This window comes from Scomber scombrus, chromosome 12 (assembly GCF_963691925.1).
Source record: "Scomber scombrus chromosome 12, fScoSco1.1, whole genome shotgun sequence".
Classification (NCBI taxonomy): Eukaryota; Metazoa; Chordata; class Actinopteri; order Scombriformes; family Scombridae; genus Scomber; species Scomber scombrus.
The window spans coordinates 15,567,632-15,580,392 of record NC_084981.1 but is presented as its reverse complement, the minus strand read 5'-3'; the positions used below and the strand labels follow the sequence as shown (position 1 = coordinate 15,580,392).

The 12,761-nt window shown below is 39.5% G+C and overlaps 1 protein-coding gene across 4 annotated transcripts; it reads left to right on the top strand.

Moving 5' to 3' along the window:
* Positions 1-790: 790 nt before the first annotated feature.
* On the top strand, positions 791-12,219 carry washc2c (WASH complex subunit 2C). Of its 4 annotated transcripts, none has more exons than XM_062430101.1 (31): positions 791-912; positions 1,950-2,093; positions 2,278-2,442; positions 2,576-2,644; positions 2,794-2,967; positions 3,152-3,245; positions 3,330-3,391; positions 3,497-3,553; positions 3,638-3,736; positions 3,911-3,995; positions 4,198-4,257; positions 4,386-4,510; positions 4,621-4,708; positions 4,847-4,900; positions 4,990-5,169; positions 5,259-5,413; positions 5,647-5,757; positions 6,234-6,326; positions 6,480-6,581; positions 6,679-6,786; positions 6,880-7,049; positions 7,192-7,315; positions 7,820-8,236; positions 8,321-8,449; positions 8,567-8,668; positions 8,996-9,070; positions 9,304-9,363; positions 9,859-10,086; positions 10,192-10,923; positions 11,019-11,190; positions 11,302-12,219. In XM_062430101.1, exons 2-31 carry the CDS (start codon positions 1,950-1,952, stop codon positions 11,445-11,447), a joined length of 4,380 nt encoding a protein of 1,459 aa, XP_062286085.1. In that variant the 5' UTR covers positions 791-912; the 3' UTR covers positions 11,448-12,219. The 4 variants fall into 4 exon arrangements, with proteins under 4 accessions (XP_062286085.1, XP_062286084.1, XP_062286086.1 ...); XM_062430100.1 differs by having other exon boundaries at positions 4,383-4,510; XM_062430102.1 differs by lacking the exon at positions 3,497-3,553 and having other exon boundaries at positions 4,383-4,510.
* Positions 12,220-12,761: the final 542 nt, after the last annotated feature.

Sequence of the window (12,761 nt, the reverse complement as noted above, 5' to 3'; positions counted from 1 at the left end):
GTCCTTTCATTATTAGGATTATACCGTGAGGGGTGGTTTTACATGGTTCTTTTAAGTGCATGTCAGTTACCTATAAGTTACCTGCCAGTATTCCTACTAACAAGCCTTAAAAATGACATTTGAGTAGATGTCTTATTCATTTAAGACTTTATTGTGTCAGAGATAGGCCTATTTGGACTCTCCTAAAACTTCCTCTAAAGATTGCACTCACAATATTCAGAAGTGTTAAATCTAACAGGCCTGTAGACACTCTGAGTACTCTTGTGTGATACAGCCCACATCATCAGTGAAATAAAGTAAATAATTAAGGGCAAAAGTGTGATGATAAAAATGAGCTTATGATGAAAATGTGGTTGATAGAATGAGAACCTACAACTTATAAACAAACAAAACTCGTAAATTTGGAAGAAGTCAGAGATGTAACAAGAACGAGGGAGTGAATGGGTCATGAAAAGATAATGTTGGATATAAACAGCCAAAAATATATAAACGTCCAGTATTGCTAAATAGTCTACGTTAGTAGAACGCATTTGGTTTTAAATGGATCAAAATACATACAAATGGATGTTAAATTGCTTATATAAGTATGTGGGATAGTTATAGGTAATCATTGATAAAATCTGAGATGAACTCGACTGTTTTTCACGGCAGCGGCAGTTTATAGTGAGCGTAAAAGAGTAAAAGAGTCGTTTGGCCTCTTTGCATTAATTGTTGGTTTGTTCCACTCCGCCCCACTTTCCCCGGGGTTGCTAGGCAACGGTAGTCAGGTGACTGTCTGCAGACAGAACATGGCTGACCTGTCAGAAGACCAATGAGGGAAAGGCCAAAATTTAGCATAATTGATCTTATTTTTTTACGTCGTTTCTGACCACAGTTTGCCGTCGCGGACTGCAATTGACGGAGGTGTTCAAGGTAAGCACGAGGGCGCTTAAATGTGGGTGGCTGTATGTGACTTGCGTCGCTTGGCACTACTGTAGCTGACGTTGATGTTGGCTAGCTAACTTGAGCTAGCTGTTAGCCAAACAGTCCCCGATTACTCCTCTAGTAGCAAGTCTGATTGAATGTGAAAGCTAGTAAGAGGAAATTTAGGCAACTTTATGTGGACTCAACAAGTTGTCTTCCGCAAATGCGTAACATTATTGCCATAGTCCAAACTAGTTTGTTGTAACGCGAGTATAGCAGTAACTCTACACTAGTTAAAATAAAGATCCACCAGTTAACATGGATTTTATTATGTGATAACTTGTTTTAATTACTCTGGAAAATAAAATCATAAGTTTTTAGCAGTAATAGTGAGTTATTCTGTGCATCATTTTAGTCAGAGGCAATCAAATTCACAACTACAACACCGACATCACATGAGCTCCTCAAACATGAAGCGTTTGGACAAATGATCAGTGATCACATCGCTGGGGTTTGTTTTTACAGAGTGTTTTAAACCTTTGATCAGAGGGCAGCAGTTCATTCAGCCTGTTCAGATGGTGGAAATCATCAAGTATGATGTATTTGGCCCTGATTCTCTTTAGGTTTACCACAATCCTGCTGCCATTGATCTTATGTTTCCAGTTTCTAATTGTTAGATTTGGATGCAAGTTGTTGTTTTTTAAACGTTTTTGGAGGAGATAAATGTAGAGCACCAAGCAGATATTGCAACTATATCCTAGTAATGTCTCTTTAAATACAGGCACAACATCGAGAAAGTTGCTGCATTACCTTTTAATGAGAAAGCATGTTCTAACTTTTGATTGGCACTGTATACATGAAGCAGCTCCAGGATTTGTCATCATCAAATACAACTTAAAACAGATATGTGGGCTACATTGTTACAGTAGTAAAATAATACTTATTTTTTAGGTTGAAATATGTTCCCCTCATGATTAATGTCAGGTGATCAAAAGCCTGTCTGAATTAATAAATTGCATAAATGACAACAATCTATCCGATTGCAGATGAGCGGGTTGCTGGATGGAATGGCAAATGGCCCAAGCAGGAGTGAACACTTAGAGGAAGATGCTCAGATTTGGGAGAGACCATGGAGTCTTGAAGAGATGCGGCAGAGCAGTGCCAGTTGGTCTTTGGCAGCTGACTCAGGGGTAAATCAGAAACAAAAACAACAACTCATCATCACCTTTACTCAAATAGTTAGACAAATGCTGCAGAAATGATTTAGAAGTCAGAGGTGAAGAAGGTGATTGTGAAACATGTTCTGCTTTGTAATGAACATGACCTTGCTACTGTAGCTGTGTTTCTGATTGTGTTTTTTTGCTTACTTCACAGCTCTTTCTGTTCCTCCAAGACTTTTCCCAGAAGATGCTGTCAAAGACACATGAGATTGAAAAGCAGCTGGACAGTCTAATTCGTGACACCAAAGCCACAGACAGCTGCTTGCACTCTGTCTTTAATGACTTCCTCATGCTTTCCAATACACAGTTTATAGAAAATGTAATGAATATCAATTCAACTTTCATGTGGTTTACTTTCTTGCTTTACGTGTTTCATATAACTGTTGAATTTCAGTCTACTTGTTTGTGTACTTTGGAGGTAAAAATATTGTTTAATTTGTGTCCTGTCACAGAGAGTGTATGATGAAGAGATAGAAGAGACTGTTCCTAAGGCTGACGCTTTGGAGAAGCAGCCTGAGCAGGTGAATGTTGCTCCCAACATACAGAATAATGCTTTTTGTTATTATTAAATCAAGGATCGTGTGGCCACAGTACTTGACAAACATCTCTTTCTCTTGTTGTATTGCCTATGTGACATATGACCTATTTGTTATTAATGTTTTCCCTCAAGGAGAAGACTCGTGAGCAGAAGGAGGCAGAGTTGATCCCTAAGATGCAGGAAGCAGTGAATTATGGTTTGAAAGTGCTGGAGTCGGCCTTTGAGCAACTGGACATCAAAGCAGGAAACTCTGACTCAGAGGACGAGGAGGTCACAGACAGAGTGGAGGCAATCCTGGAGCCTAAGGTGTGCTCTTAATCTTAAGACACTCACTGAGATATGCTTATGTGTATTTGCATTATCAACATTTTTATGTATTTTAATGTACTTTCTTAATAATAAAGCAATTGTTTTAGAAATGCACGTCTATGACATGCAGCATCTGTCATTAGAAATAGTGTGTGTTAACCATTCTGTCTTTGTCTTTTAGGATCTTTATGTGGACAGGCCTCTTCCGTATCTGATTGGTTCCCAAGCCTTCATGGAACAAGATGATGTTGGACTTGGTGACCTCTCTAGTGATGGTAATATACTCATGGCAGTCTCTTAAGGCACCATACATGCCTCATTAGTGCTCTTATTTTACAGCTTTTTAATTCTTCTTGCAGAAATGTCAGTCGACAGTGACCGAGACAGTGTCATCGAGAGTGAAGACGGCCAAGACGCAGTTGTAAGACTTTTTTTTTTTCTTTAAGTGTATTTTTCCAGCTTTTTAATTGTGCATGTTGCACACGAAAAATTGAAACCTCATTCTATTAATTTATTTACATAAAAGCATTCAGATGACGACTTTAACCAGGAGGACGATGAAGAGCACAACAATATCAAGAAGGTTAGCTGACTGCCAGACCTATCAAAGATTGCATTTAAACTGAATAACTTTATCATTTTGGATCCTCCTCCCCTACTCTCCTAGAAATCATCAATGTTGAGTTATGACGAAGATGAAGAAGAGGAAGATGAGGATTCTGACATATTCGGAGATTCAGACAACGACGATGATGATGACACAAAGGTACGCTTGTAGAAAAGGAATATACAAGTAGTTTCGAGATAACTTTTGTCAGTTGCTTATATGTGATTTGAGTCTTACATCATTCAGATCTGTTTCTCAGCTACCTTGGGGAAAACTGATGTATGCTGTGTGTGTGTGACGTATGTCCTCTGGTTGTTTTCATGTCACATTCAGAACACAGGGCCATCTTCCTTTGCTGATGAGCTTGCAGCCCGAATCAAAGGTGAACCTGTTAACAAACCAGAGGGAGATCGAGCATGTAAGTCACTTTCATCACCAGCCAGCTATCATCATCACTTTGAATTTTCGTAAAAAAAACTTTTGTGCCTGCCACTCTTCATATTTAATTTTAATCAAAGACTATACTTGACTTTTACATTGAAAGCATTTCAGTGATGAGTGCCATCACCCCATGTGCATGCTTATGCATATTTTCTTTCTACCGTGTCATGTCTTGAAAGCATTGGCATCTAAGAAGAAAAGTAAAGGCAGAAAAGAACCAAAGCCTGCAAAGCCAGAGGGTATGACATTCATTCATCATCACTGCAATCATTTTGTTTTTGTTTGCATTTTGCATTTGTGATTTTTTCCATAGCACAGCCATTATTTCCACAATGTTGCTAAATTTTGTTTATGTTTATTGTAGCAGCAGCTGAAGATGACAGCGATGACATGTTTAAGCCACCACCTATGGATGATGACGAGTTCTCCCCGTTTGGAAGAAAAAGTGGCCTCTTCAGCGGAGGGAAAGGCCTGTTTGACGACGACGAGGAGGTATATTAAACTAAATGATTTTCCCTCTGAATCCAGTCCAGTGTCACATGACAGAAACTGTGGACTGCAGCCAGAATTTGATTTGTGCTGTATGATGTTTTACCTTTCAGGGGGATCTTTTCTCTGAGGCACCAAAACCCCCTGTGTCTGAAGAGAAGTCTGTGAATGAACGCGTGAAAAGCACAGCTCAAACTGCAGGTAAGACTCTCTTTGTAGACAAATGGGATAGGTACAGGTAGGTACATATTAAAATAATTTGGATTTGTTTTTTAATTTGCCTCTAGTAGTATTTTAATGTATGGGGTTGTTGTTTTTTTCTTTTCTTTTCCTTCAAAGAATCTGGCAAGCCTGGAAAAAAAATTCCACCAGGTGCCGTTTCAATATTCCCAGGTAGTAGCAGTTTACTTGTATGCCACTTTGTATCACTTCTTTTTGTGCTACATCATCCTCAATCAAACCAAGTCACTGTCTTCCAACAGATAACAGCCTGTTCAGTTCAGGGAATGAGTCCGACTCAGTGGAGAGCAAAGAAAACGGAGCTCCTGCTACCAAAACCCCTGCCACCTCCAAACAGGTCCCAGTAGGAGGTGGGCTGTTCGATGATGAGGAAGAGGATGATGACTTCTTCAATGGTAAAAGCCTGAAGAAGTCAGATTCTGGTAAGTGTGTGGGAATGGGTGTTTCTGTGCTTCAGTTCAAGTTCAGATGGGGATGATCACTTTCAAACCATGTTGGGTTTTTTTTGCAGCTGGACACGAGAAACCCAAACCCAAGAATGCTATTGACCTTTTCGATGATGACGATGATGATGGTGACATATTCAGTGAAAAGTACAGTGCACCAACTCCAGCTCAGAGCAAGAAGGAGGTGGTGGAAGAGCAGGTCAAATCACCTGAGAAAAAGGTAAAGATCAACATACAAGTATTTGACTGTGTTTGAACATAGATGGCTTCACAAACACTTCCCCTCAAAAAAAGCTTGAATAAGTTTTCATCACATCTGATTTGGTTGTGTGAATCAAATTTGTGTTGTTATGGCTGCATTGTGCTTTGTTGTTGTCTGAGAGTTCCTTTGCTAATGATCATTCATTCATTCATTCATTCATTCATTCATTCATTCATTCATTCGTTGCTTAGATGCCAGCTGGGGCCATCTCCATGTTTGGTCCTGGGACTAAAAGCTTACTCACTGAGGGCCTGAAAAAACGTCAACCATCAACCAGCGAGGAGTCAGAGAAATCTGAGGAGGTCTGAATAGATCATTGTCTAACAATATACTCCTGACCAAATTAAATTTGGTTTGTTTTCACAAGCAAAATGGCATATTTTCAACAAAACAGGGCTGTATTGGGGTTCAAGAAGCACAATGTTTGCTGGCTGTCTTGCCTAAATTGTCAAAAGATATTTGACGCCTCCTATTATTTTTTTTGTTTTTAGGTCGTGCTTGTTCTTACCATGACTCCCAACAGCATTTATCTGGCATGGATGCCATTTAATTAACAGAACTGGAGTCACTCATTAAATGAATGTATGCTCAGAGTGCCATATTTGAGTGTAGCCTGTGAACAAGTTTAACTTCACTGCTTTCGTTCACTTTGTTGAGTTCTCTTTACTTCGCTTTACCAGTATATTCTTACAGGACAAAAATATCACCCATTCAAAAAGGAAGTTACAGTTTTAAAATATATTTATATTAATTTATCATCTATTTTTGTGCATTTTAGAATGGGCCTGCTGTAGATGTGGGGAAAGCTGCTGTCAAACAGGCTCCGAAGCCACAGACCAGAGGCCTCTTCTCAGATGATGAAGACACACAAGTAAGGATCTTGAGGTTCACTGGAAATAAAGTAAACAATAATAATACAGTCCCAGTCAAACGTTGGACGCACTTTCTCATTCAAGTGAATGGGAAGTTTTGACTGGTCCTGTAGATATTTTTATTATACTATATATGTATGTGCCTTCTACAGGTATTCCCAACCATCCCTAAGAGCCAGTCTAAGCCTGAACCCACAAGCCAAGGCAAAATGGGCAAGGCTTCTTCGATATTATTTGATGATGAGGAAGAAGAGGTGAAAAAAAATCTTTTCACATGCATGGCAAAACAGATTCAGGTTAAGCCTACTTTGCTGTGAGTACATTTCAGTAATCTTGTCCATCATCTTGCAGGACTTGTTTGCATCTGCAGCTAAATCGAAACCAAAACCTAATCAAGCTCAAGTCTCTGCCCCGAAGCTCAGTAAGACTGTGTCCAGCTCCCTCTTCAGCGATGATGAGGTATGTGAAAGAAAAACAAATATTTTACTTGTGCTTGTCAGTATTAATGAAAGTACAATATGATGCATTATTTTTGTGACTGTGTGAAAACAGGACCAGTGGTTATGTTCCAAAAGTAGTGCAGCAAAGCAGGAGACCAAGACAGGGGGGATGAAGCCCAGTGCCAGCGCCCCCTCCAGTCTCCCAAGTGCCAAAACATCTCAAAAAAGCAGCCTTTTTGATGATGACGGTGATGACCTGTTTGCTCCAACAAAAGAGTCAAGGTATTAAAAGTGCATTTGTTCCTATCAATACATTAGGAATTATTTTACTCATACTTAGCTTGTTAAATATACTTTTTAGGTTTAAATCACTTTAAAAGTGCCAAGGATTCTTTTCTAACGCTACCATTCTGTCTTCACACAGTAATAAGAAGCCTCAGAGAGTTGCTCTTCTGTTTGAAGATGAAGGTGATGATGATGAAGATAAAGGATCCCTCTTTGGAATCAAACCTGCTGTCACCACAAACACTGCAGCCCCAGCTGCTAAAGTGAGTGTGCTAACTTATTTTTTAAGTTAAAAATAGATCTTGCTGCTGGGTAAAAAGCTTTTGCCAAGAAAAACAATCTTGTATTAAACTTCTTTTCAGTGGCCTTTTTAAAAGGCTTAAGGGATAAGAAAGTGCTCTCAGCTTTGGAGTGTCCTGTTAGCCTACTAAAGACGCATGCCACATTGTCACAATGTAGTTCAATTCCAGCATCAGATATTTGTTGCATGTCATTCCCTGTGTCTATCTCCCGTCACTTCCTGTCACCTCTCAAATATGTTTATCTAATACTGGCATAAAATGCCCCAAAAATATACTTACAAAAAAAAGACAATGTTCTCAGCCCTTAGAGAGCCACTCTCAAGTAGAGAGAAAGCAAATTTGAAAATCAAGTTGGCCCTATGAGTTTATGACACAACTATGATATTTGTAATGAGATTCTGTTATAATTAATTTATTGCACTATTTGCTCACTGGGATTAAATTCAAATGCCCTTTTTTCTTCAGACACCTGCTGTGGATTCTCAATCCCCCTCGCTCTCAGAGAAATCAGAAGCGGTTGCAGATAATAAGAGAGCAACAGAGGATAGGCTTTCAGAGCAGGAGAAACCAGCAGTAAAGACCCCCGAGACACTCCCGTCATCGCCAGAGAGCAGTGAGAGTAAAAAGAAGCCTGCTGGAGCTGTCAGTCTTTTTGGAGGCATTGACATTCTTGCCAGCAAGCAGACCAAGAGCCCATTGGATGAAGCTGACGGCGACGACGATGGCTTCCTCTCTAAAGACAGCCCACCACCAAATGTTAAGAAGGAAGAGAAAGTCAAAACAAACACTGTGAGTCTGTTTGATGACGAGGAAGAAGATGAATCAGATTGGAATGATCCAATATTCACGCCCAGTAAACCCACGGCCAAAAACACACTAAAGGTTTGTATGATTTTATTTTCAATTTAACAACATTTCTCCTGCAGTCAAAATATTAAAATATGCATTTCTGTGTTGTGTTTACAGCCCACAGAGGAGCGGCCACAGCCAAAGAGCACAGGTGTGTTCCAGGATGAGGAGTTGTTGTTCAGTCAGACACAGCAGAAGGACAATGACCCAGACGTTGACCTCTTTGCCACCTCAGGGAAAGCTACAGTCAGTATAAAAGATGCTATTATCTGTTTGTATCTTTATCTCTTATAAACAATGTACTTTGTCCAATGCAGATGTCTCTCACTAGATGATAATGATACATGACTGTTTACTTTCTAGAGCTCCAAGCTCAGCTCAGCGAAACCAGCAGCACCTAGTCTGTTTGCAGATGACGATGAGGATGACCTCTTCAGCTCCACCAAACCCAAAACGCTTCCTCCGGTAATAATTATTGTGTTAATGATCAGAATTAGGCTGTAATGTAATCTGTTGCCATCGTTATATTAGGGATGTCAGGGGGCGGGCTTATAGAGCTTCCAGGTTACAGGCTGGGGGTTGTTGGTTAACCACGAGTGGACAGTCATGTATACCCTGCCAGTTGTGAAGTAAAAGAAAGTAAATATAAGTCTTTATTTTAGCACAACAGATTCTTTTTTCCTAAGCATTGTATATTTATTTGCGTGTAAATAATCATTTAAATCAGTCTTGCATTTTTCTAACAGTGGGAGATTTGATCTTGTTTTATTCTCTGTTGATTTACATTCACAGAAAGTAGCAGAGAAGCCTAGTATACCTAATGACAAGGCACCACTAGCAAGTCCAGAATCTGTATCAGAGATTCAGGTGAGTCTACTGTAAACAACATATATTACAGCTGCAGTAATACCATGAAGTGCTTTTTTTCTTTGAGCCATGAAAACATACCTGTGTGGCCTTGTGGTTATAATTCTTGAATAGGTTTTGCTAGTTTAATCTGCCTTTATACTGCAAGTCATTCACAGTCAGTAGTATAGTAATGTGTCTAGATGGTTTTTTATTGAATTAAATATTAAACCTGCTGTAATCTGACCACACAGAAACCTGCACCAAGCCCTGTAAAACCTAAAGATCCCTCATCAAGGATTGGGAAACTTCAAGTAATTTTTTTTGCTTTTTTTTGGCTTTTATTTAATCGAAAGTCTTCATTCCTGATATTTCATTCTTTTTACTACTGGAAAGACTTTCCTATTCTAACTTACATGTTTTCTCTTTCAAAGTTTCTTCTGTCTGGACTTTTTACATTCCAGGTTAAAAGCTTGGCTATGATACAGTAGCATGACTATCAAAATGAAGAACTGTCTGTTTTGATTTCGGAAGAATTCTCTCACTCTTTGTTTCAGTTTCACAAGAAATGCATCTTGTTCTTGCCTCATTCCCATCCACAGTCCTGGTTTCTCATTTTCCTCTAAATGATCTGCTGCTTGAAATGCTGAGAAACTTCATGAATAGTTTATTCTACAGCTGTAAATGTGTAGCTGAAGCATGGAAACAAATGTAGTATGTTTTAAATAGTCTTTGGTCTTAGCATCCGTGATATCTTTTCCACTTCGATAAGTGTCTCTTATGGTGCATCTCTTCTTTTTCATATTCAGGCCAATCTGATGATCAACCCTGCTGCATTGCTCCCTGGCGCTGCCCCCAGTATGCCTGGGGCTGTAAGTGTACTGCCTGGCATGGCTCCCAGTTCTTCTTCTGGGGTGTCCAGCTCCAGCCTGAGCCCCAGCCCTGCCACAACTCCTGTAGGAGCCCAGACAGACAGTGAAGCTGGAGTGAGCTTCGAAACCCCAGTCCAGATCTTAACATTGCAGAGTGCACACAAGGTGGGGTTTAATTTCTGGAGTATTATGTCTGTTATCCTTTTATTTGCTTTTTTATAGGTTGGATTTCTGGCACGTTCTTGTGAGTGAACGTTTTTTATCTTTCAGGGTCGTGCTAAAGGTTCTGCACAACGAAGACCCCAGTCCAGAGCGGCAAGGCAGCAATCAGCCCAAAGATCTATGGAGAATAAAGAAGTAACTCTGGGTGTTGATGTCCCTGTGTCCAAGCCCAGTGTTTCTGGTTTAGTCTTACCTCCACCAGACATGTCTAGCCAGAAACAGGCCAGTCCGACACCACCGAACTCAAGTGCAACCACCGCCTCGCCCGCCTCATCTGCCTCGTCCGCCTCGTCTGCCTCTTCACCTTCTCAACCGTCACTTACTGAAATCTCTACCAGACCATCCGTACTGACACTGCCGGTATCCACAAATGCTGGAAAGAAAGACTCAAATAAGGAAAGCAGCAGTACCAAAGTGCTGCCATGTTCTGATGAGGATGACCTTTTTGGCTCTGTAGGTTTGTTTGGGGCTGCCTCAGTCACAAATACACCCTCCACCAAGACAACTACGAAGACTTCACAACATCAAGACGGTAGCGGGGCGACGTTAAAGAAAGACAAAGATAAGAGCACACTCCCATCCATTTTTGATGACAACAGCGTTGACCTTTTCCAAAAGGTCAAGCCAAAGTCAACCACAAAGAAAGCCAAGGCCTCGTCCTTTTTGGAAGACGATGATGATGAGGACATCTTTGGTGTGAGCAACAATGCGACCCCCACATCCACAAGTGGTAAAGAAATCAAGAGTAGCGGTAGTTTTTCAAAGCAGGACATCTTCAAGGTAACTAAATTTTACATCAATGATAATACTGTCATGTTTTAACTGTGCCATTATAATAACTTTAATTTCTTCCCTTATTGGCTGACTCTCCCCAGGATGAAGTAGCCACTGTGCCTAAAGTTCAGAAGAAGAACACAGAAAAGCCTGTTGATGCCAGCTTGTTTGATGACAACATAGACATTTTTGCTGATCTGACAGACACTTTTAAACCAAAACAGAAGTCCAAGACAAAGGGAGAGACCAAGTCAATATTCGACGATGACATGGGTAAGTAACAATAAAACAGCAGCTCTTTTGATAACATCTGTCCTGTGGTCGATCCTGTTCTAAGATTGTCATATTTAATTAAATATTGTGCCACCTCTCTCTTCTTTAAAGATGATATCTTCTCACCAAGCACAGTAAAGCCAGTGACCAAGCCTCCCCCAAAATCAAAGAAAACAACACCATCCCAGGATACCAGTGCAACAACAGATTCAGGCGACATATTTGATGATCCACTTAATGCTCTTGGTGGGAACTGAACTGTTTTTGAGTAGCCAGATTTGTACAAATGTGGATTTAATTATTTTGTCATTTGGATTGCTGACAGACTGGAGATCGGATACACTGTTGATAGAGTATTTATTCATATAAATTCATATAAATACTGTGGCTTATTTTTTTTCCATATAAAGATTCCAGTCATCATTCAAAAGCATTTCCGAAAATCATCTCAGCATCAGATTATATTATGTAACACTTAAATACTGTTAATCGTTATTATACATGATAGCACTTTATAAGCATACCATATGCTTAGCCTCAAAGCCTGCAGAAATTAGCAGTAAATTGTTTTGTTTGTTTTGACTATGTTTATCATTTGGCTTTGCCATATTGAGATTTCATGTCTTTGGGTTTGTGCCATATCATGGTTATGAGAAATCAATGTGTTTACTTAATGTCTTAGGCATTTTGACAATGTTTTTATTAATAAGAAATTCATCCATTTCTTAACTTTGGCTGTGATGAAAATGAAATTCATTTTTAATAACTAAAAGGAAACATATTTTATGCTATCTGAAATGTGTGTGTTTATTTCTAGCTCATTTGTTTTCATGTGTTTTTGTGTCTGACAGAATTTTAGAACTGTTAACATTTCAATTTGAGTTTTTGATGATTATGGTTTAGTGTTTTTTTTCTTCCAAAATCAGTATTAAACTAAAAAAGGAGGAACTGAAGCTGCTCCCTTATTAGAATCTGAAAAGAATGCAGAACTTGCCTGTCTGCTTTATGTCACCTTTTAAAGTGACGATGTTGGTGAAAGCGCCATAAACCTTTGGTCATGGGATGTAAATCCTGTTGTACTTTCAACATGTGATATGTACGACGGAGTATTAGGTACGATGGAGTAATGCATAAGACTGCAACTAACAATTATTTTCATTTCATCTCTTTCATTTTTTAAGAGATTAAGTCCTAATATTTAATATTTGATACTAGATATATGGTGTTTATATCAATGATAAAACCACACATTTTATGGATTACTGGCATACTTGCGATATAATTTCCTCACAATATGTTTGATGCATAGACTGTATATAAGAAATTTATAATAATTTTGATGCCAGTTTTGGAGGATGTGAAAGACAGCCTTTGACCTTAGGTGTTGACAATGGACCATTTGTTGTCTCGCCCACGGTATTTATCTTACCACCCGCATTCGGTGAAGAACCGCCCCTGCTCTGCCTATGATTGGCTCTGGTCCTGATTTTTTTTTACCCTAGCCCAGAGCCCAACCAATCTAACCAATGAAGGCAACTAGTATTAGCCAATCAGGCGCAGAGTAGGGTGGG